Source organism: Mustela lutreola, chromosome 5 (genome assembly GCF_030435805.1).
Source record: "Mustela lutreola isolate mMusLut2 chromosome 5, mMusLut2.pri, whole genome shotgun sequence".
Classification (NCBI taxonomy): Eukaryota; Metazoa; Chordata; class Mammalia; order Carnivora; family Mustelidae; genus Mustela; species Mustela lutreola.
The window spans coordinates 66,828,277-66,853,991 of NC_081294.1; the positions used below are offsets into that span (position 1 = coordinate 66,828,277).

General features: G+C 37.9%; 1 protein-coding gene across 2 annotated transcripts in view; it reads left to right on the plus strand.

Moving 5' to 3' along the window:
• Nucleotides 1-25,715, plus strand: part of CCDC192 (coiled-coil domain containing 192) — a 201,760-nt gene that overhangs the window by 49,388 nt on the left and 126,657 nt on the right. For both annotated transcript variants that reach the window (XM_059174476.1, XM_059174475.1), the window contains exons 4-5: nt 4,741-4,872; nt 5,718-5,774. In XM_059174476.1, coding sequence (XP_059030459.1) covers nt 4,741-4,872; nt 5,718-5,774 — 189 coding nt within the window. The remainder of the gene's footprint in view (nt 1-4,740; nt 4,873-5,717; nt 5,775-25,715) is intronic.

Genomic DNA, 25,715 nt, shown 5'->3' on the forward strand with positions numbered 1-25,715 from the left:
CTAGACTCCAGAGTTTGAAATGGTTGGCTCTACCAGGTCTTGCCAGCTCAATACTTATTTAAGTGGAAGGACCTATTCCTGGAGCTTCCTACTCTGCCATCTTCGGTGAAGTCCAAGTTGTTTTGCTTTAACCACTATCTTGAATACAATTCTAAAATATATCAGTACCCTTTGACCCTGTCAATCAACTGCACAATGGATAAAATTTACCTTCTTTCACTTTTAGCTATAATACTTCTTTAATGCTCTTTTATGGAACATTGGGATAAATATTGGAAATTGATTATTTTTAGTGTATTTACATAGCCTCAAAGGTATAATATGGATGTTGCCTCTCTGTTTTCTATAATTCTTAACACAAATATTATTCATACTTTTAAAGTCATCTATTGCCTCCAAACTTGTTAAAACCATAGGCAGAAGGAAAGGTACCTGTTTGTCAAAAAGAGTCAGAAATTGAACATTAGCATTCCAACACCATGTGAACCTGTTTCAACAAAGTAGATAATTATGATATATGAAAATTGGTCATTTAAAGAAGATATATATTTCTACTCTCTTTATGTAAGCAGATACTGACACTAATTGGACTAAACTGTCTCCATGCTCCCCAGAACAATTACTCTGTAAAACCAAGTGGTTTTTATGAAAAAAGAAAAGGAAGCAACAAAAAAGAAGCAATGCCCAAAGTCCCCAGAGTTTAAAAATTCAATTATGATATCTTGTAGGGTAACTTTGGGTTTCCTCTTACTTACTTTGATGCTTTTTTTTTTCCTGTGTCATAATTTGAATTTGAATTTAGGCAGCATTCCTAAAGGCTTCCTGAATTGAAAATTAGACTTTAAAAAATCCTAAAACCCCCATCTAAACAAGGGCATAAATTCAAAATGGCAACTAACATGTTGTGACTCAGCAATAGAGCACAGTCGTTCAGGCAGTGCTTAAATTTAGAGAAAAAAAAAAAAAAAAAAAAAACCTCTGATGTCTAACGTTTATTTTATTTCATTTTACTTCCCATCTCTTTTTTCTTCTATCCTTTTGGATTATCAGTCTTATTTGACAGGCTATTTTCAAAGAGAGCTCAGAAATATTGTCTTAAGCCGATAAACATTTTCACCACTATAAAAGGGAATGCAACAGGAAATTATTAATTCTTGCCCCCAATGTATCTATATGTGGAAGAAAAAATAATATTCCTTTATTCTGCTGTTGTAAGGTGATGGTACATACATATGAGAATTAAGTTTACAAAGTTAATAAGTAGAATGATCTTAGCAAAGATTTTTCCCAGCCAATTTGACTACGTATTGTAAGTTTTGACAGAATTCTCCATTCATCCTTCTGGGGAATTATAATCTAGTTTGAATACATATGACTGGAGAAATACCCTATAAAAATAGAGCAAAGTAGCACGTAAAATTCTATTATGGTTACCAAGGTCCTAGTATTAGTGAGTTGTAGGATTGAGACTAAAACATAGATCTCTTGACTACCAGTCAAAGTTCCTTAGAGGAAAGCTAAGCGTGAGGTAAATATACCTGAGTCAAAGGGGTATTCAGACAGAGGAAAAGAAAAAAGATGGTATTGATGTCTATGAAAAAAAGAAGCAAGATGTTAGGACATAGTTCTCAGGTCTTAGAATAAAAGAAAATAAATTTCTTTCAGGTAAATAGGTAAACATGCTGAGAAAGAATGCTGAGGGTCATGTAGTTAGGAGAGGATGGAGGGGGGTGGTGCTCAGATCATAGGCCTCATCTGTGCAGGCAGCCTTAGCATTAGGGGGTTTGGATATAATATAGAACCCAGAGTTGGAGGCAGACCAATGTAGACCCAAATCCAACCTCTTCTTATTAGCTGTGGGCAAGCTAATTCACTCCAAAAAGTATCTAGTTCCTCATTCTTTAAAATGGTGATAATTAACAAAAAATAAAAGCAAAACTCCTTATAGAGTTTTGAACAATGGACTAAGGTAACTTATGTCAAGAAGTACCCCGCAGAATTCGTGGTAAGGTATAGCTACTAAATAAATGTTAATTACAGCTGCTGTTCCATAGACTTGACTTACTTGGCCAAGAGCTTGAACTTTGGAATCAGTTAGTATACCAAAAGAATGCTTATGGTAACAAGTAACAAAAAATTCAATTTCTAAACAATAAGGAAACTTATTAGCTCACTCTCAGTGAGTCCAAGGTAGGATGTGCTTCAAGATTATTTGAGAAAACATTTCAATACTGTTGTCCACCCTTTAATCAGAGTGTTGCTTTACCATATACTGGTTTCCTTGATGTTTATAGGATGATTATAGTAGCATTCATATCTGGTAGGTAAGAGAAAAATCCTTCTCCAAATCATCAAATTTCCTCTTGTGCAGTGTGAGGGGTCCAAATTAGTTCACCTCTCTTCACATACTTAACTGTGGCCAAAGAAAAGCCAGACTCTACTTGGTTTAGACCTTGATTCCTGAACCAATCAGCAGCAAAAGGAATGGGGTTTTCATGATTCTCAGGCCCTGCTTTAGGAGTTGGGGTCAAATTTGGGTTTAGGGAATCAGATCCAATGTCGGCTGCTGAAAGCTTGTGTTCCAACACTTACTTGCTTTGCCCTTGGGCAAAGGACAACCTTACACAACTTTACTGAAATTATTGAATTCCCTTACCTGCAAAATGGGTAGGAAGCAGAACTGAGATAAATAAAAGTGAAAACAAAAGTTTCTGCAGAGGGCTTGATAAGTAGTTAGCACCCAGTAAATTATTAATGTCATTTTTATTCACCGATGTATTTTCATATTATATAATAGTTCTAAAATGGTCTGCCTTTTTAGGTAAATTGTGAGTTTTTTGAGCATAGAAGCAATATCACTCTCATGTGTTACCTCTAAAGTTTTACATATAATAAGTGTTCAACATATTTCTTTAACAAATGAGTGAATAAATGAATATCTCTTGAGTGAACAAATAAAAGCCTGAAAACAATAGAACGTAGATTTAAAAGAAAGACAACCAAATGGTGACTGGTCAATGAAAGGTCAGGGAGGATAATGAGAATAAAATAGGCCAGCCTGAGAAAAACTGTATTTGAGAGAAAAAATTGCCAGATTTAGTGAGGCCTTTCCCCCCGAACACTAGAGTGGTTGCAGGAAGTAAGTGAACTGAATGCAACTCGAGTTTAGGACAACTGGCTCAAAAATGCAGTGATGTCTTCAGACACGTTGTTTTATAATTTGATAAATAATAAATGTTTGAATAAAATCCCTATCAATACTTACTATAATCTAGAGGAGGTAGAAGAAAGTATAACAATGATAGGTACTGAGTACAGGATATGTTTTGAGCATTATTCTAAGTATCTCTCTTATATAAACCTATATAATCCTCCAAACAAACCTGTGAGGCAAGTACTATTCTTTTCATCTCCATTCCCATTTACAGATTGGAAAATCAAGCTCAGAGAGACTGAGAAACTTGCTTAAATCCCACAGACAGTAAATAGGAAAGTGAGATATTTACCCCAACGGTCTGACTCAAGAATCTGTATGTTTAGCCATTACACTGTACTGTGGAATAAATAGAAGGGTGCCTAGAAAAACCAGGCTCCATCTCTAAACTATCATGTACTTTAGAGTTAAATGCATCACTGTCTGTGAGGAGCACTACGGGTCTCCCATGTCACTGAGAGCTGAAAGGTGTAGCTAGCCGTTGATCACGTACGTGCCCCTCTGGTCCTCCACATTGCCCTTCGGAATCTCCAGTGAATAACACAACGGCTGTGGAGAGTGACAACTAAACAAATAACTGTAAAGTGAATAATTGCGAGGATGAGTGGATTTGGATCTATGCCAGGGTATATGTGATATGCCCACTTCATTTCCATGGAGACCAACCTCTTCATGCTTCTGCTTCCACATTTGGTAAACTGTCTTTAAAAACTTGCTGCACTTTTCAAGATGAGACAGTAGGCTTCACAGTGACCCTTGGAGTCATATGAAAGAGATATTTAAAGATAGTTCATGCCTCCAAGGACACACTGGGAACTGGAATGAATACAAGGTGTGTGTCCCTTTCCAGAGGCTCTTTCAGAATTGTTGCTGAGCTATAGGGAAAATGCACAATAAGCTGTCTGAATGAAAGGAAATGCTAGCCCAGGGGCTCTCCAAGGGAATTAAGGAATGAGGCACTATCAAACTACCCTTTCCTCAAGAGGCAACCGCAAACAGTAGAATGAAGACCGTCACCCGCAGACATTTTCTGCTTATGTTTTAGCATAGATCTACCTTCAATCAGACTTTACCTTGAAATTCCTGCATTTCCCTTCAGCTGCTTATATGGTGAATATTCATGGCTGTCAGAATCCCTACTCTTTCTAAAGAGCTATAGTCCCCCAAGAATTAAGTTCCAAGAACAACATACAAGCCAAAATTCAGATTTCAGCTGTACAAATAGAGTATAATCTTAAAACGTAAGAAAGATGAGTGTTGAGCTTGTTGCTCTAGAAATTGCTCTGCCTGTTATAACCATGTAGTCTCATCTCTTACACCAAAAGATCTATTAATAAAAATAAAATCAACATTATTTCCTTATCTTTCTATACTAATCTTTGTCAGCTATGAGGAATATTCCAGAAAGCATTATCATATTTAATAGATATAAGTGGTATGCAAAATATTTATAATTAGACTTTCAAAAGGAGCTTTAAAAAAAATCACTGTATTTGCACGCCCTTACTTACAAGAAGTGTCTTTAGCTTGCAGCCTCTGAAGGAACAAAAGCAAAACTACTTGAGCAAGTTTCCTGGCTAGAGGAGAAACTAGAGACTCTGAACCATAAGGAAGACAGTGGGGAACCATATGAAAAAATGGTTCTTGCAAAAGACCAGGTATGTTGTAGAAGAAAAAATAACCTTTCTCTTAAAAAGTTACCTGAACTTATATGAACTGACAATTCTGTAGTCCTTTCTGGATAGGCTGGAAGTTCGTATTTAAATTCAAGATGGCACATAAAAATATGTATTTGGTAAATGTAATTGTATTTCCTGATGAATATTCACATATAAAAATTAATTTTGTTAGTGATATTTTAAAAGTTTGTTTGATATGGAGCCTCTTGGACCCTATTAGCTGAATATTCTACTTACTTGTAAGTGGCATGAACTACACAAATGTTTCCTTGTTTTTCAGGTTGAACTTAATCAATGAATAGCTTCTGTGTAGTAAAATAAATAGATCAGGAAGTTTGTCATGCACTTAAATCAATGATAAGAAGTTAAAAATCTTGGACTCTCTGGGCATTTATGTAAAATTTTTTTTTTTTCTTGTTCAACTCAAATGGGTTTGTATCCATTTTTGGTATATATATATATTTTCACACAAAAACATATCCATATGTTCCAAAGGTAGGTATAAACCCATTTGATCCTACACATATATATATGTAATATAAAGTAGGTCAGCAATACCTTCAATACATCAAGCAAACATTATTTTCTCACTCGTTTCCTAAATCTTAGCATATTTGTGTTCTTTGTTGTTGGGCTCTTCAATAGATTGGACAAAAGGTAGGGATAGGAGCAAGGATTTCTCAATGATGATTTCCAAAGTATGTAGGCAAGTTAGTGCTGCCATTCATAGGATTTGAGAGCTAGTATCTATTTCTATCTGGAATCTTTTGAATATGTAAAAGGAAGAGTTATACTCTTTGTTTCTAAACTTTTCTCCTTTTCAGTGCATTGAGAAATTACAAGCTGAAGTAAAAGCTTCCCAAGAGCAACTTACAGCCCATGTAAGTGGTTTTCTCCTTTTTTAATCCCTTATCTTACATCAAGGTTATCCTGGGAATGAACAGTCAGTCATTTTTCAGAAGTTCTAACTATTGTCTTTCTGCTGCATACAGAATCACAAGTCTAAGAATCAGTATTTTTACTGCCTATATGAAGTTGCTTTCCATAAATAGAGTGCTGATTTCTGCTGATGGTAAAAATTATAAAATTGATGTGTTATCTATAACCACATGGTCTAATCAGGGACCACCAGGATAAGAGAACAAGAAACTAAGGGTTTAGTGAGTGAATGAAAGTGGAAATGATTGGCACATTGAATACAGGCTTAGAACAGTGTTGCTTAAACTTCAGTGTTTCGAGAATTACTTGGGAAACTTTTAGAAACAAACTGCCTGGAAATTCTGATTTCTGCATGCCTTGGGTAGGACCTGAGAATTTGTACTTCCAGATGATCCTAGATTCAGGTGATGCTGATGCTGCCAATTTTGGACCACATTTCAAGTAGCACTGTATTGTGTGCATTCATTCTGCCCCAGTCTAGTAATTCTTGGGACAGGTGACCATAAGAGATGCAGAACTGTTCATTTTCCCTACAAGTACTCCACTGAGAGAGGCTGTATGAAATTCTAGGGTGTCTTTCTTTCTTTCTTTCTTTCTTTTTTTTTTTTTTTAAAGATTTTATTTATTTGACAGACAGAGATCACAAGTAGGCAGAGAGCAGGCAGAGAGAGAGAGAGAAGCAGGCTCCCTGCTGAGCAGAGAGCCTGATGCGGGGTTCCATCCCAGGACCCTAGGGTCATGACCCGAGCCAAAGGCAGAAGACTTAACCCACTGAACCACCCAGGCGCCCCTCTAGGGTGTATTTCATTGACACTTTGGCCTATCTTCACTCAGAGAATGAATGAGCATCTCCTGCCACAAGATCCTTGCATGTTCCACACACATAAACCAGTTGTCACCCTGCCTCTGTCCCTTCCCAAGGATCTGAACAATTCTGATATTTTACAAGTTTCCCGGAAGACTTGCTCACCCTCTTTTCAATGATTTCTTCTATCATATGTTGGGCGCTGGGGGAGGACTTCCTGATTACGTATATTAGCTGGTCATGTTAAACGGCTAATCTGAATAACAACAAGGTCTTATACTATCTGAGACCTGAGAGACTACTGTCCAGAAGTCCTACAGAAATAACTGCAAAATAACAAATTCTCATCACCATCCCTTTGATATTTGAAATAAGCTAATCTGGATAAATCATGGTAATTGACTGAGGGCTGGGTATGGAGAAAGAAAAGCTAATGTGCTGTGGCGGTTAGCAGAGCTTTTAGCTTTAACTTCAGAACTCTTTTGGCCTTGTATGCTCAACTGACCAAGCGTGAAAATGATTAAGGCCTGCATTTGTGACATGGTGACATATTCAGACAGCAGTATATCTCATTAGCTCAGTTTTCTGTTGCAGATGCCACCCTCTGGTCCCACCCCAGTCTGCCCCTGAGGGTGCCAGATAATGACTATTGTCAGAGAAGTCTTCTTATGCCAGACTGATACCGGCTGCAGGCCATTTGCCCAGGGTGGGTTTAGCTCAGAAATTTGTTAAGGAGAGCAGATTGTTCACTAAGGTTCTGATATTAGCTTCCAGCCTCTCTTCATGCAAAGCGGATTTAAAAAACAAAACAAAACAAAACCATAGTCACAAATGCCTTTAGGATATTCCTGCAGTGTCTTCTTCCATTGCCTAGCTTGTGGGGAGTCTATTCCTGCACCATGCTGGTCCTGGCCTGGGCTTGTCTGAACTGGGATTACTTTCTTGTATTAGGGTATGGATACCCACAATGGAGATTTCTGCTATGTAACTGCTCAAAGTTAGGTTTTAATAGAGCAGGGTGGTTGCGAAAGCTTTGCTTCAACCCACCAAGAAGATTTAAATGAAAATATTAATAACAGTGTTTATTGAGAGTAGATTTTGTGTCTATTATGTGATAGGTGCTTCATATATTTTCTATTTTAAGTCTCAATACAACTCAACAAGGTGGGCATTATTTTTCAGGTAGGAAAACAATATTAGAGATTAGATCACTTGTCACACATGTCAATTCTACCCATGCTTTTGCAAGCACAATTTGCTGTCTCTCCAAACTGTATTCTCTACATGCCATTTCAGGTATCAAATGGTGTTTATAGAAGTTCTTTCTGCAAGCTTGTCTCTCTATTCACTCTGAGTGATTCATCAGTACATAATGCTGCAACTCTCACTTCCATGCAAATAAACAACCCCCTCCACCCCCATCAAATTCTTTCGATCCTAATCATCCCCTAATTAAAGCTCCTTAGGACTGTAATAATTTCTTAAAACATGGTTCCTTGAAAATAACCTTCCAAATGATGTTAATAGGTATTCTGGGGGGAAAAAAAATTGGGAGGGGCACTGGAAATGAAGTTAAGTTAGATGGGTTTAGTTACTGCAGGATTTATCAGTGTATAATCAATCTCCAAGAGAGGATCATATTATGTTTTCTTCCAAGGGTGTTTGACCATGAGTGCACAAAGGTTTAGAGACTGCTAGCATATTGCATCAAATTAAAGCAGTATGTTTGCTACATATGACTTAAGTATCTTGCTGACACCTTAGGCTCAGCATACACAAGGTCAAATTTATCATCTTCTAATCCTATCTCTTAAATATGTCCCTCTTTTTGGATCCCCACAATAGTGAATAATATCACACCGCTGTCTTTTATTCTACATCCAAACTACCAACCAGTATTAAAATCCTACCTCTCTCTGCCTCCATCCCCCATTTAGTTAGTTGTCAGGCTATGGATATGTTTTTGAAAGTTTTCTCACTTCTATGTCTTCTATTCCATCATACTGTCATATCCCTAACTCTTTCTCACCATCTTTCATCTTATTGCTACTGGCCCCCCAATATTAACATATTCAGCTTCAGAAGCTCCAGCTGTCTGTCCCCCTAACCCAAATCACAATGTAATCCTCTTGCTCTCACAACATCAAATCCTGTTTGCAGAGCACGGAAAGGGTAAAACTCATGTGTGAAGATGCGGGGTGGAGGCAGAAAACCAAACAGAGACAAAGAGTAATGTTCAAAGGGAGGATGAAACCTACTGGGGCAGCAGAATAGAGAACAGGGATTGAAGGACCAAGGTGGTCAGAAAAGAACTCTGTAGATGGGGTGAGGGTCCTTCTGGGATAGGACACTAGTAGGCTCCTGGGAGTTCTAGGGATGCCTAATATTAAGAAATAACTGTTAATCTCAGGAAACAAAATGAGGGTTGCCGGAGGAGTGAAGGAGGGTGGGAGGGATGGAGTGGCTGGGTGATGGATATTGGGGAGGGTATATATTGTGATGAGCTCTGTGAACTGTGTAAGACTGAGCAATCACAGATCTGTACCCCCAAAACAAATAATACATTCTATGTTTTTTTTTTAATGTAAATATATTTTTTTAATTTTTTATTTTTTATAAACATATATTTTTATCCCCAGGGGTACAGGTCTGTGAATCACCAGGTTTACACACTTCATAGCACTCACCAAATCACATACCCTCCCCAATGTCCATAATCCCACCCCCTTCTCCCAAACCCCCTCCCCCCGGCAACCCTCAGTTTGTTTTGTGAGATTAAGAGTCACTTATGGGAAAAGAAGTCTGTAACATACAATGGTAAAAATATTAGATTGGCAGCTGACTTATCCACAGAGACCTGGCAGGCCAGAAAGAGCTGGCATGATATTTTCAGAGCACTAAACAAGAAAAACATGCAGCCAAGAATACTATATCCAGCTAGGCTATCATTGAAAATAGAAGGAGAGATTAAAAGCTTCCAGGACAAACAACAACTGAAAGAATTTGCAAATACCAAACCAGCTCTACAGGAAATATTGAAAGGGGTCCTCTAAGCAAAGAGAGAGCCTACAAGTGGTAGATCAGAAAGGAACAGAGACCATATACAGTAACAGTCACCTTACAGGCAATACAATGGCACTAAATTCATATCTCTCAATAGTTACCCTGAATGTGAATGGGCTAAATGCCCCTGTCAAAAGACACAGGGTATCAGAATGGATAAAAAAACAAAGCCCATCTATATGTTGCCTCCAAGAAACACATTTTAAGCCCGAAGACACCTCCAGATTTAAAGTGAGGGGGTGGAAAAGAATTTACCATGCTAATGGACATCAGAAGAAAGCAGGAGTGGCAATCCTTATATCAGATCAATTAGATTTTAAGCCAAAGACTGTAATAAGAGATGAGGAAGGACACTATATCATACTCAAAGGGTCTGTCCAACAAGAAGATTTAACAATTTTAAATATCTATGCCCCCAACGTGGGAGCAGCCAACTATATAAACCAATTAATAACAAAATCAAAGAAACACATCAACAACAATACAATAATAGTAGGGGACTTTAACACTCCCCTCACTGAAATGGACAGGTCATCCAAGCAAAAGATCAGCAAGGAAATAAAGGCCTTAAATGACACACTGGACCAGATGGACATCACAGATATATTCAGAATATTTCATCCCAAAGCAACAGAATACACATTCTTCTCTAGTGCACATGGAACATTCTCCAGAATAGATCACATCCTCGGTCCTAAATCAGGACTCAACCGGTATCAAAAGATTGGGATCATTCCCTGCATATTTTCAGACCACAATGCTCTAAAGCTAGAACTCAACCACAAAAGGAAGTTTGGAAAGAACCCAAATACATGGAGACTAAACAGTATCCTTCTAAAGAATGAATGGGTCAACCGGGAAATTAAAGAAGAATTGAAAAAAATCATGGAAACAAATGATAATGAAAATACAACGGTTCAAAATCTGTGGGACACAACAAAGGCAGTCCTGAGAGGAAAATATATAGCGGTACAAGCCTTTCTCAAGAAACAAGAAAGGTCTCAGGTACACAACCTAACCCTACACCTAAAGGAGCTGGAGAAAGAACAAGAAAGAAACCCTAAGCCCAGCAGGAGAAGAGAAATCATAAAGATCAGAGCAGAAATCAATGAAATAGAAACCAAAAAAACAATAGAACAAATCAACGAAACTAGGAGCTGGTTCTTTGAAAGAATTAATAAAATTGATAAACCCCTGGCCCGACTTATCAAAAAGAAAAGAGAAAGGACCCAAATAAATAAAATCATGAATGAAAGAGGAGAGATCACAACTAACACCAAAGAAATACAAACTATTATAAGAACATACTATGAGCAACTCTACGCCAATAAATTTGACAATCTGGAAGAAATGGATGCATTCCTAGAAACATATAAACTACCACAACTGAACCAGGAAGAAATAGAAAGCCTGAACAGACCCATAACCAGTAAGGAGATTGAAACAGTCATTAAAAATCTCCAAACAAACAAAAGCCCAGGGCCAGATGGCTTCCCGGGGGAATTCTACCAAACATTTAAAGAAGAACTAATTCCTATTCTCCTGAAACTGTTCCAAAAAATAGAAATGGAAGGAAAACTTCCAAACTCATTTTATGAGGCCAGCATCACCTTGATCCCAAAACCAGACAAGGATCCCACCAAAAAAGAGAGCTATAGACCAATATCCTTGATGAACACAGATGCGAAAATACTCAACAAAATACTAGCCAATAGGATTCAACAGTACATTAAAAAGATTATTCACCACGACCAAGTGGGATTTATTCCAGGGCTGCAAGGTTGGTTCAACATCCGCAAATCAGTCAATGTGATACAACACATCAATAAAAGAAAGAACAAGAACCATATGATACTCTCAATAGATGCTGAAAAAGCATTTGACAAAGTACAACATCCCTTCCTGATCAAAACTCTTCAAAGTGTAGGGATAGAGGGCACATACCTCAATATCATCAAAGCCATCTATGAAAAACCCACCGCAAATATCATTCTCAATGGAGAAAAACTGAAAGCTTTTCCGCTAAGGTCAGGAACACGGCAGGGATGTCCATTATCACCACTGCTATTCAACATCGTACTAGAGGTCCTAGCCTCAGCAATCAGACAACAAAAGGAAATTAAAGGCATCCAAATCGGCAAAGAAGAAGTCAAATTATCACTCTTCGCAGATGATATGATACTATATGTGGAAAACCCAAGAGACTCCACTCCAAAACTGCTAGAACTTATACAGGAATTCAGTAAAGTGTCAGGATATAAAATCAATGCACAGAAATCAGTTGCATTTCTCTACACCAACAGCAAGACAGAAGAAAGAGATATTAAGGAGTCAATCCCATTTACAATTGCATCCAAAACCATAAGATACCTAGGAATAAACCTAACCAAAGAGACACAGAATCTATACTCAGAAAACTATAAAGTACTCATGAAAGAAATTGAGGAAGACACAAAGAAATGGAAAAATGTTCCATGCTCCTGGATTGGAAGAATAAATATTGTGAAAATGTCTATGCTACCTAAAGCAATCTACACATTTAATGCAATTCCTATCAAAGTACCATCCATCTTTTTCAAAGAAATGGAACAAATAATTCTAAAATTTATATGGAACCAGAAAAGACCTCGAATAGCCAAAGGGATATTGAAAAAGAAAGCCAACGTTGGTGGCATCACAATTCCGGACTTCAAGCTCTATTACAAAGCTGTCATCATCAAGACAGCATGGTACTGGCACAAAAACAGACACATAGATCAATGGAACAGAATAGAGAGCCCAGAAATAGACCCTCAAATCTATGGTCAACTAATCTTCGACAAAGCAGGAAAGAATGTCCAATGGAAAAAAGACAGCCTTTTCAATAAATGGTGCTGGGAAAATTGGACAGCCACATGCAGAAAAATGAAATTGGACCATTTCCTTACACCACACACAAAAATAGACTCAAAATGGATGAAGGATCTCAATGTACGAAAGGAATCCATCAAAATCCTTGAGGAGAACACGGGCAGCAACCTCTTCGACCTCTGCCGCAGCAACATCTTCCTAGGAACAACGCAAAAGGCAAGGGAAGCAAGGGAAAAAATGAACTACTGGGATTTCATCAAGATCAAAAGCTTTTGCACAGCAAAGGAAACAGTTAACAAAATCAAAAGACAACTGACAGAATGGGAGAAGATATTTGCAAACGACATATCAGATAAAGGACTAGTGTCCAGAATCTATAAAGAACTTAGCAAACTCAACACCCAAAGAACAAATAATCCAATCAAGAAATGGGCAGAAGACATGAACAGACATTTCTGCAAAGAAGACATCCAGATGGCGAACAGACACATGAAAAAGTGCTCCATATCACTTGGCATCAGGGAAATACAAATCAAAACCACAATGAGATATCACCTCACACCAGTCAGAATGGCTAAAATCAACAAGTCAGGAAATGACAGATGCTGGCGAGGATGCGGAGAAAGGGGAACCCTCCTACACTGTTGGTGGGAATGCAAGCTGGTGCAGCCACTCTGGAAAACAGCATGGAGGTTCCTCAAAATGTTGAAAATAGAACTGCCCTATGACCCAGCAATTGCACTATTGGGTATTTACCCTAAAGATACAAATGTAGTGATCCAAAGGGACACATGCACCCGAATGTTTATAGCAGCAATGTCCACAATAGCCAAACTATGGAAAGAACCTAGATGTCCATCAACAGATGAATGGATCAAGAAGATGTGGTATATATACACAATGGAATACTATGCAGCCATCAAAAGAAATGAAATCTTGCCATTTGCAACAACATGGATGGAACTAGAGCGTATCATGCTTAGCGAAATAAGTCAAGCAGAGAAAGACAACTATCATATGATCTCCCTGATATGAGGAAGTGGTGATGCAACATGGAGGCTTAAGTGGGTAGAAGAAGAATAAATGAAACAAGATGGGATTGGGAGGGAGACAAACCATTCTATGTTAATAAAAAAAAATGATTAAGAAAAATGTTAAAATGTTAAGAAAAAAAAAACCTAAAAAAAAAAAAAAGAAATAACAGAATATTAATAGGAATTGTCAGGCAGTATATATTTGAATCCCCCTAAATGTTTAGGAATCATGTATAAAGCTTGGAATTCCTTTTTGGGCTGTGCGTCCTCAATGTCACACTACTGCAGGATGTGACCCTGTAGTAGTCTTCTGGTTTCCCTGCCTCTGCTCTGTAAGAGATTTCCAAAGGACCATTCCTACCCCAATCTCTCCACTCTTACCCTACTCCCACTCTGACCCCCCCCCCACTGAATAAGCTAATAAAATGGCACTTCTGTCTTCTTTATACATCCCATGCCAGCTGATGCCCTGTGAGTTTACTCTCTGTGTTCTCTTGGTCTGGACTATTCCTACCTCTGCTCTTTATCCAAATAATTCTTACTCTTCTTGCAAGACTTGTATCAAGGATCAACCTCTTCCTTAGCCCCCAGGTTACTTTCTTTGGACTCCCATAACCTCCTGTATATACATCTATTTTAGCTCAAAATAATACTTTTTGTTGATATTATCTGTTCATATATCTGTCCCCTACTAGACTCAAAGGTCATTGAGGGCAACATCAAGAGCGTGTCTCTGTAACTATCACTGCAAGTACAGGGCTAGACACATTACAGCCACTCAATATATCTGCTAAACTGAAATGAATTTTACTTTGATCATGTCATTTCTCCCATTTCAAAGCCTAGAGTAAGACAATGGTTGCCCATTACTCCAGAATAAAGTCCAACCTCCTGACCATGGCATTTATCACACTGAATATGAGGCTCTGACCCCCTTCCCCGACTTCTCTGTATCACACAGCCGTATCACACATCTGTGACTCCAAAAATGCCATGCATTCCTGCCCTACGGGTTACGCTCGTGGTTTCTTTCAATCTGGAATATCAGTTCCCACCAACAATTCTGATGAAGAATGCCAGTTTTTTCCCCATTCTTCATCAGAATTGTTCCTTCCAGGAAGTTTCTCCTGACCATCCAACCAGAAGTAATCTCTTTCTTTAGTACTTTCATAGCACATCTCTATACCTGTCTTTTGTTGCTTGTCACACTATGACGCATACGAGAATTAAGCAATGTGAACTAGCTTTTCCCCAAGACTGTGAGCTCATGGAGAAGAGGGAGCAAGTCTCTTTATCTTTATGCCTCTCACAGGGTGTAGCTCAATACCTTCTTCAGGTTTCACTGAAATGAATTACTAAAATGGCTAAATTAAAAACAAAGTTATTCTGGTATTTATAGCCATCTACTTTAAATTTTATTTCCTAAAAATACAGTTACATAAGGTGTTATCATAATCTGAATATGATACTTTCAAGGAATAAGAAGGAAAGGACAAAAAGTAATGATCTCTTAGAATGGAAATAGAAGGAAAAAGTAGTAGCAAAAGGAGTACAGTTCTGCAAAACCCCTATTTCAAAAGAAGAAAGAAGAACATCCAAAGAAAACTATGGTCTTAACATGAAAATTAACAACCTGTGGCTTTCTTTTATTCAGAGTTTGCTTTCCTGTTACCCAAAAGGTGACTTATATTTTCATATAATTAAATTGATAGCTATAAAATGTAGAGAAGACGGAAGCCTAAAAATTTCAGTCTGAGTTGTCACTACTATTATTTGGAAGCTTAAAATCTCATCTCATTAACTTTATGTAGTCACAGCTTACACTTTTCAAAGATTACAAAGGGTCATAAGTGCACACATGAATACCCACTCCAGCCACCCAGAGGGCTGACCTGCCCGAGGCATTTTTATCAACCCTTCCCACATGATTACTTATCTACTTAGAGATCTACACAAGATTAAACAAATATTTGAAGCAAATATTTATAATCGCTCAAAGGTAATTGTTCATGTCAGGGCAATTTGAGTCAGGACTAGGTACGTTAAGGAAAAATATCCTTTTAAAATTAGTGCCTTCCAAATTGTTGAATCCATTGCTTTACTGTTTTTAGTATTTGGGGGTATAGGTACTTAGTCTCTACTCTGTTGTTGATGATCTGATTACTTGCAGTAACCCTGAGTTTTGCCTCCCTGCTTCACTTCCATCTCAATGGCCAACCCATCTTTTGTTCTAGCTATCCCCCAAGACCTTACTATGGTCAAAAGTTCCATCATAGTCGATAGGATTATTTCAAAAAGAGAAATCTGGGTAACTAGGAGGTTGATACTCAAGTGCTATGTTATTCTCTGCACTGTCTTGTATGCTTGACATATTTCTAGTAAAGTAAAAAAGTTAAGAATATCCAGAAGAAGAAACCATTCCAATGAATTGTATAGCATGCTTCAAGCTGTAGGACAGATGAGTATTTCTTTGAAATCAGAAGTTCCTGACTTAAAGTTCCTTAGGACATAGTTAAACCTGGAAGCAATAAAGATTAAGCAATAAAGATCTTGAAGCTTGGAATCAGGAAAACAAGGCATGGGAGGGCCCACCGTGGGTACCCAAGACAGAGTTTTCCTGAAGAGCTGATTTCACTTCTTTCTTTCCTCCTCCAAAGAAGCTATCAGCTGCCTTCTAAGAATCTACAGGAGCCCTCAGTTCAGATCAAGAGCAAACTCCTCTCCCCTAGGATTCCAGGCCCTCTGTTAATTGGTCTTTTCCTAGTATGATAGAAGACATGGACTGTTTTTGTTGTTATTGTGTTTCTTGGCTACAAAAGCATCCATTAACATATCTGGCAATCGTACCCTCATATCCTTTTCAGTTACATCTCTTTCATCGTGCACAGTCTTGGAGGGTCTATAATTCAAAATTCCCTATCAATATAGTAGCTGAGGAGTGGGCATCATCTCTAAGCCAATTAGATTCTGAATATTAATTCAGGTGAAGCAAGAGAGGAAGAATACCTGGAAGTGATATTTCTGTGATGCTCTGGTCCAAGAAGCATGATGAAGGGGTTTGTGCTGCTGGCACCAAAACTGCTCTAGTTCGTCTATTTCTGAATGTGATTCCTGTGCATTTTAGGAACCATCCAACAATACTCACAGTTTGAAGAAATTCCCTTTTTCTTTAAACTAGTCAGAATCACACTAGGTTTTTAGACATGAGAAGTTGTGATTCTTATGCTGTCCAAGTAGTTCTCAAAGAGTGGCCCCTGGACTAGAAGCATCAGAGTCACTGGGACTTGTTTGAAATACAGATCTTGAGACCTCATCTCATACCTCCCAAATCTGAAACACTTGGAGGCAGACCCAGCGATAGTGCTTTTGAAATCATCCAGGTGATTGTGATGATGGCTAATGTCTGAGAAGTGCTGGACTGTCCAATAAAAGCCTACCACTTTCAACCTGGACCCTTTATTTTTATAAGAATCAGAATCCTTGAACAGCATCTTGCTGTTGGGGGCCAACCTCTCTGTCCTCATGCTCCTACCTCTGTGAAACATCTCTAGGCCTGATTCTTAATACAGCAAGCTGGGACTGTGGCACATAGGATATGTTTGTTCAACTGATGAGCCAAATGGGAACAATCCCCCTTCTCTTCCCATCCAAATCCCATACTTCTATGTACTCAAAGTATCACTTCATTTCCAAAGCTTGTCATGACTAATTCTAAGATAAAGTGACAGTAATGAATACACCTTAGAGTACTCTAACGATTTACCGTTTTCTAAATGCTCCCACCCACATTATGTCATTCATTTCCCACAACAATCCTGTGAGGCAGGTATTACTACTCCTCTATCAGATGAAGAAAGTGAGAGTCAGAGATAGTAAGAAGCCTGCTCACAGCAAACTTTTAGTAGGAGGCAAAGTAAAGACTCGAACATAGGTATATTTACTTCAGGATCCCTGATGCATAAGTTTGGTTTCACATTTTAAAATTTCACACTTAAATCAGAATTTTTGCTGAATATATATGCCTACATGCATAAGCCAGTATGTCAATAAATTCATTTTTATGATCTTTTAGCTGTATTGTATTCTATAGACCTCCTGGCTGTTAATTACCCTGAGAGGGTTTGGTGGTACAAGCACATGGTGCCCTACCTACCTGAAGCCAATGAGCAATGGGGAAATTCCTGCCCTATGGGGCCATTCTTTCAGAGCCAGACATGTTGATCAAAATGGAAAATTCCACTATGATTATTTATGAACACCACACAGTTGCGTGTGGAATAAATCTCAGAAATATTTTTTATCACATTAGTTGATTATATTATAGTCAACCCTCTCTGCACCCCACCTTCTTTGGTTGGTTTGTCTGGACTGGATGACTATGTGGTCCCTCTTCTGAATCCCATACCTGGTTATTCCATGGTTCATCTCCCACATGCTTGAGCTAGAGAGGTTAAAAATCAGAGAAGAGTAACAGAGGCTTTCAAATACCATGGATAAATGTTACTACCAAACTTCTCTGTGGGCTTGGAAGGGGAAAGGGTCTGAATTTTCACTTCACACCAGCAGGATGCTTGTAATTTAGAATCAGTGCTCTCTGAACTTTGAGCCATCAAACAGACCTGGCGTAGTAAGATGTGATTAAGTAGCTAAATTCTAAATACTGATGAGGTGATATTCAAAATAAAACTTTGGAACTCCATCAGGATCTTATTCAACTTATATTTCTGTTTCTTTTGCCTAGAAATCCAAGGCACAATAAATTACTGTGGGAACCACTAATCTTAGCTGCTGGATTTCCTAATGAGGGCAGTTGGAGGTACAGTGACCTAAGGCATGAGTCTGGTCACATCTTGCAAGCCTAGATTCTGGCTGATGTCCAAGAGGCTCACTTTCCCCTCAACCAGATCTGAGTGCTATTCTTCATGTTCCAGAGATGATAACTAAGTTTAAGCTGAATAAGCACCCAAAGACAATTCGTGCCACTCCACCTTTTTAGAACCATCACATGTGCTGGATCTTGGTTTTGCCACTGACTTGGATACAGAGTATAATGCTTTCACTTTTTTTTTGTAAATACCTATTAGCTACCTATGCATTTCTTCAAACACTTATTTTTGTGCCTTATATGATAGGCATGTACTTCTCACACCAACATTTTATCAAAGAAATACACAAGTTTTAGAGGTCCAAGCATCCAATATAGGTCATTGTTATAATCTCCATCTACTTGTCAAAAAACCAGATGGGAATAATGTATGATTACACAAAGCATTTTCTCACTTTTGATTCCGAGCTGCATTAATCTAGCCATTAATGCTCACACAGAACTCAAACTGTACTATTGTTAACAGAATCTAGTATACATTATATTTTCATTATTTTTTCTTAAGAATTCAAATCACTTTAGGATGAGTGAGAATGATACTTTTCCATTACAAAGAAACATAAGGTTCTGATATAGTTCATGAGGGCTCTTTAAAAGGCCCCACTATCTGATTCTTGCCAGAGAGAGGGTAGTAACCGAGAGCCAGTCCCTGGACTTGAAGGACTTGGTAAAGGTTCCTAAAGTTCTGTTCCTCTTATCTGTGGAGAGAAGCTAATAACATCACTTGGCCTCACAGGGTGTTTTAAAAGTGAAGTAGGGTGACATGTATGAAACAGTTAGCAGAGTGCCCAACAAATATGAAGATTCAAAAAATCTACTAACAGTTATTCTAAAATGAACTGTTTCACCATTTTTATGGGACTGTGGTTAACAGCCTTATAGAATAAAGTACCTTATTTTAGCTGCCAGTTTATTTTATAGGGGGTACTAGGAAGTTAAAGACAAAATTACTTTCTGAAGAGAATCTGGTTGTGCTCTATCAGCACTTTTTCAGCTCAATTCTTTCCCTGGTGAATATATTTTTAAGCCTTTGGCAGAACTATCTCCTTGTAATTTTTCTTTTTCTCTGCATTATAAGTTTCCTAAGAGTAGAGCCTGCATCTAATTCCTGATGTCTGCTCCTCAGTTGGTTCTCAATAAGTAGGGGTCAAATGACTTAGTCAGTCAGACAGTGGGTGAGTGGATGAATGTAAGTTGAATTCAAGAATTATCATTTCAGGTCCCACAATTTCCAAGAAAGGATATCAGCTATATCCCCAGCATAGTTGGCCATTTCTACGAGAGAGCTCTGGGCTTCACTGTACTCTAGGGTCTAACCAGTAGTATCACTCCATACTTAGGTTTAAAAAGCTTGGATGAGAGAAAGCATATCACAGAGGACTGCCTGAAATAAAGTCCACGTTTTCTTTTAGAGAGACATCCTAAAATCCTTTCTCAATTAAGTGAGGTCAGCAGACAGCCAATTCCTACACTGTATCAAGTTGCTTGAGAAATGTTTTCAATGAATGTGGGAGAAGATGTATGGCATGATGCTAATAACTTAGTTTGGGAAGACTTTATAAGAAAGCTTTCTTAAGGGCACCTGGGTAGCTCAGTCAGTTAGGCTCCTGGTTTCAGCTCCAGGCGTGATCTTGGAGTCCTGAGATAGGGCCTGAATTGGGCTCTGCCCTCAGTGGGGAGTCTGTTTGTCCCTCTGTTCCCTCCCCCTGTTGGTGCTCTTTCTCTCTCAAATAACTAAAATCTTTAAAGGAAAAAAAAAAAAAAAAAAAAGGAAGGAAAGAAAAAAAAAAAAACCTGTCCTATAACGCTCATTATTGTTTACTGTCAGATTATTATTGAGGAAGTTTATTATTATATTAGAGAATATGCCATCTGCCCCACAAATATTGGTACCTTCATTAAGCACTGGGCTTACTTTTATTCCATGGATTCTGTCTCTATAAATGGTTATTTTGACCACCAGAAGGTTGAGAGTCAAGTTCTTTGTGCCTCACCTCTAACAAGTGTTTAGGTAGGATGTCAGGACATGAACTGTGTGAACCAAACTTCTGAACTTACTCCATCTTATTTTCCTGCCTTTACATTCTTTTTACCGTATCTTTCAAGTTTATTTCAGCGGCCTCTAACTTAATATACCTACTTTTTCAAGCTATACTAATTTTTTTCTGAAATGCATAATTACCAAAGGAAATTAGTGAATCATAAAGGAAGTAATCAGACTGATTCCAGAGTTGGTTCCATTGACTACAGATTCAAAGATGTAAGTCTCTTACTTAAATCTCTTAGTGGCTGCTTATGAACAGTAAGAGAGTAAAGGTCAGGTAAGGACCTTGACCAGATCCTTACTACTTTTCCTTTGACAGTTTGAACTCCTGACCTTGTCTCCTGCCTTCTACTGACAATTGACACTCAACTATGACAGTGATTTGAAGATCTAGGACTCACTAAATATTCTGCTAGGCTCTGGCCTCCAACCCTTCCCAAGGTGGACCCTTCCTTCTGCTACTTCACCCACTTCTTGCCTTTCAAAACCAGGAGTACATCTCCCCCAACTGACATGCCTCTCTGGACTCCTCAGGCTGTAACTATCATTCCCTCTAGTGCATATTCTATGGCTCTTTCCTTCAGGCTCACTTCTACTCTGTTAGTTGAATTCCCCAGTTCTGAGACTTTGCTTTAATCTCATATAGTTCTTGGTGTAAAGTAAGTTCAATAAATACCTTGTTGAATGAATGACCAAATAAATATAAGAATCTATCTGTATGTGATAGTTGCTATTTAATGTGAATTTTAAAAAACAAATTAAGGGGCGCCTGGGTGGCTCAGTGGGTTAAGCCACTGCCTTTCAGCTCAGGTCATGATCTCAGGGTCCTGGGATCGAGCCCTGCATCAGGGCTCTCTGCTCAGCAGGGAGCCTGTTTCCTCCTTTGTTTGTGCCTGCCTCTCTGCCTGCTTGTCATCTCTCCCTGTCAAATAAATAAATAAAATCTTAAATAAATAAATAAAAATAAAAATAAATAAAAAGCAAATTAAGTGTGCCCCTCTAGTTGATAGCAAATCACCTAGAAAAGATACTAAGAAATTACTTATTAATAATTCCCTAGTGAAGAAACAAAAGCAAAAAAAAAATGTTATATCTCAAATGGATATGGCCTGTAGTTTATGAATATTAAACTTTATGTTCTCCTGATATAATTTTATACTGTTATTAAACATTAACTATAATGTTTAATTTAACCATAGTTATTTATTTATACTCTATTTAACTTCACAAAGAATTTGAGATAGGCTACAAGAAATGTACGCATGAAATAGATGAATTTTTTAAGTACATAAATAACTATAAATGAGAATATATATTAAAACAAAATAGCAATAAAAGGAGAAAAATTGAATATACATGTTTAAATCATAACTTCCCATGCAGTATACTTGAAACAGAAATATAGCTCTGATGTTCTTAACAGCCAAAGGCAAAATGGAGAAAATGATAGATGAGTAGTTCTTATCGTACTGTGGGAAGGAGGTTATTAATTATTTTCTAGTGAGTTAATTCTGAATGAGACTTTATGTTGGACTTTATATTAGGAATATTAAGAGATACAATCAGAGGGTAAAAACTGTCAGTAATACCAGGTCAACAAATGCAGTTATAGATTTTATATGACTAGTTCTATAAGCCCCATCAAAAGAAGCCAAGGATGTAGCATGTAAATAGTTAAAATAATTGTTACTCACTCTAAGTATAGTCTAGTTGGTATTGCATATTTTTTTAAATCCCCAGTTCTTTATGATAATCCAACAGGAACATTCAATTGCATTCAAAGCCCAAGTAAGTAATGCATAAGAAGGAAGATGGCCAGAATAAGTCATATGGGTCTGGAGGGGGCATAGCTTCCATAAGAGGGAGACTAAAGCCCAACTTGGCTAGATTATCAAGTTTTTCAGAAGACGAAAATCCAGATTTTTGTGTGAAATTTCCCCACTTATAAATGTTGGCAACTAATTAAAAAAAATAGAATGCTCTGTGTAGCAAACAAAACACATTTATAGGTAGCCTAAATATGAATTTTAGAATGGATTTTAAGCTACCATTTTCTTATATCTTTTCTACAATTTTGAGAGATGTTCTTTACAGAGGACATGATTGTGTCATGAATGTAGGTGAGAAGGAATTAGTTTGCTTTTATAGCTGCTATTCCAGCCACCCTAGTTTTTTGAGTTAGAAACAGGCTAGCTGTTGTAACAAATAGACCCCAAAATTTCAGTGGCTTAGCACAAAAGAAATTTCTTGCCTATTCAAGTATTGTGAGTGCTCTTGTTCGTGCAGAGATTCTGCTCATTCTTTGTCACTCAAGGTCATTTAGTGATAAAGACTAACAAAGCCTCCAATATCTTCGAAGGGTAGATTCCCACTATGATGATTTGGGATCATCCCCTTTCTAGATGGTCAGACTAGAAGAGATCATGGAGATATGTACTTGGGAAGCTTATAATGACCTAAAGAGTAGTCTCCATTCTGGACCTCATCCCATGGGGGATATATTTAAAGACCTTGCAGTGGATGCCTGAAACCACAGATAGTACTGAACTCTATACATACCACATTTTTTTAACACATATATACCTATGATGTAGTTTATTTTAAAAATTAAGTAGAGTAAGAGATAACAATAACTAATAATAAGAACATGTACAATAATATACTATAATAAAAGTTATGTAAATATGGTCTCTCTCTACTTCTGAAGATATTTTATTGTACTATATTCCTCCTTCTTGTGATGATGAGAGCTGACAAAATGCTTCTGTGATGAGATGAAGTGAGGTGACTGACATAGGCATTGTGATGTAACATGAGGCTACTTTTGGCCTTCTGACAGCACACCAGAAGGAAGACCAGCTGCTTTTAGACCAGGGTTGACCTTGGATGATTAAAACCGTGGAAAGCAAAACCACCGATAAGGGGGGCTACCTATCTGCAAATGATGCACCTAACTTCTTCTTACATTCATTGACTAAAACTTAGTTGTGAGGCCACAGTAATTGTAGGGAATCCTGGGAAGGGTATTCTGTCTGTATACCCAGGAAGAAGAGGGAATCATGGATTTTGGTTAGCAAGTATCAGATTTGACCACACCAGAGTTTAAGTCATTTTACTTATCCTGGATCTATAAGTATTTACAACTTTACCTCAGAGTAAAGGACATGAGAAATTGGTTTATTATTATTACTACTACTACTATTACTAAACCAAGTAAAACTATTACTAAACAGGTAAATACCAGACAATCAAAAGGTATGAGAGAGAATGTACAATTTACCTCCATGTCTAACTTCATGAGAATGTATAAAATATAGTATTTTTTTCCTTAAATAAAATCAAATCTGACTCAGGCCCCTACTGTCACTGTTATCCAGAAATTCGGTCTCAGTTATTGGTAGGAACAATGGTTCCCTCTCCTCTCTGAGGTTTGCCAAGGTACCCCTGGGATTTTACTCGCCAGAAGTTGGGGAGCACTATGTTCTTTACGGCTGCCATTTTTCTGTTCTGTGCCCATGCGTATGGGTCCATACGAAGACCTGTGGCTCTTTCGGTGGAGCACTAAGTTTTAATAGAAGATTTGTGGGAGCTTCTGGCTTATACATAGCAGTCAGAGCCAAGCACACCTGCCTATTTGCAGTCTTGTTGCCCAAAGGAATTAGGAAGAAGTGGAGTATGCTCCCTGCCATCTGAAGAACCCCCAATACCTCACCCTCTCTCTTTGGATGAATCAACTTCCTCCTCTCAGGTTTGTTTACTTTCTTTTCTTTCTCAAAGCACCAGATTCCACTTCTCTTCTACTTGAGATATTTTTAGGTTCTCTTATTAATGAGACAAAGCCTCTCAGCCAAAGGCTTTTCCAGATGCTCAAAACTTCATCAATGAATGTTAATTTCCCTCCCTTGCATGGGAATCAAGGGTGGTGTTGGTGTTGGCCTAGGGGCAATTCCTCTTTATGAGGCTGTTGTTTCCAGGTTGGATTTATGTGAAACTCAGACTGTCTAAAGAGTTATGTGGAAATGTATGCTTAGATAGTTGAGTAGAAATTTAGTGTATTTTTAGTTGGTTTTGTTGCTCAATGTGAAGAAGTATGATGATTACTGATTAAACTAAAATCTGAACTGTTAACTTTAGCTATTAGCTTTGAAATTGACTTTGACTTTTCATTCATATCTCAGTTTTCAATCCCCAGGGATTCGTCTATCATTGTTACTAGGTATATTAGACAGTAACATCCATAAGAGAAAGTGTGAGCTCTCACACTAGTCATGAGGTATAACAGAGTCTTTGGCAAGGTCTAGGAAGGGGAGAGAGAGAGAGATAGAGAGAGGGGATAAGCACCTACCTTCCCCTCCTCAACCTCTCCTTCCCATGACCCACACCTTCCACACACATACACCCAATAAACGAGCATATTAGCTAAGTATTCAAGAAATGTTTAAGCATTACCTGCTTGCACTTTTTTCCCACTGCACATTCAAAAGAGACTACCTGGGGTCAAGGCACCACTCTTCTAGCTTACCAGTCATATGACTCTGGGTAGATTGCTTGACCTCAGAGCCCACAATTTCAAAATGGTTCTAATAAATGGATCTAGTTCATGGGGTCGTCATCAAGAGTAAATGAGTTAGTGTCATAACTTAGAAAATTCTTAGATCAGTACCTGCCGTGCTGTAAATTTTATACAAGTGCTTGCTAACTAATACAACACAACAAAAATAACACCACCACCACCAAAACAAAACAAAACAGCAAACATTCCTATGGCTTTTTCTTGAGTTTTAACAGCATTCTTGATGAGAAAATTCAGCATCCTTACTATCTATAAAATGGTATCATCATAGAACCCATCTTAATAGGGTTACTGAAAGGACGAAATGAGTTGATAAAGGTAAAGGGCTTCAAATTGTGACTAGGGCATAGCCCATGAAGAATTGCCATTCTTTTGCTTTACCCTGATCTTCATTTGCTACATATTCTTTGATGTTTATATAAGTCAAAAAGCATATTTTTTTCAGTACCAAAATCCATTTCATTGAGTTTAACTCTCAAGTACTTCATTGTAGTCACAATAAATACATGTCCCTACTGAACCCAAAGAAGTGTTAATGCTTATAAGAATTTATTCTTAATAAGGACTTATTCTTTCTGTGTCTGAAAAGGGCATGTTGGAGATCATCTGCACCTGCCAAAGGAAGCCCA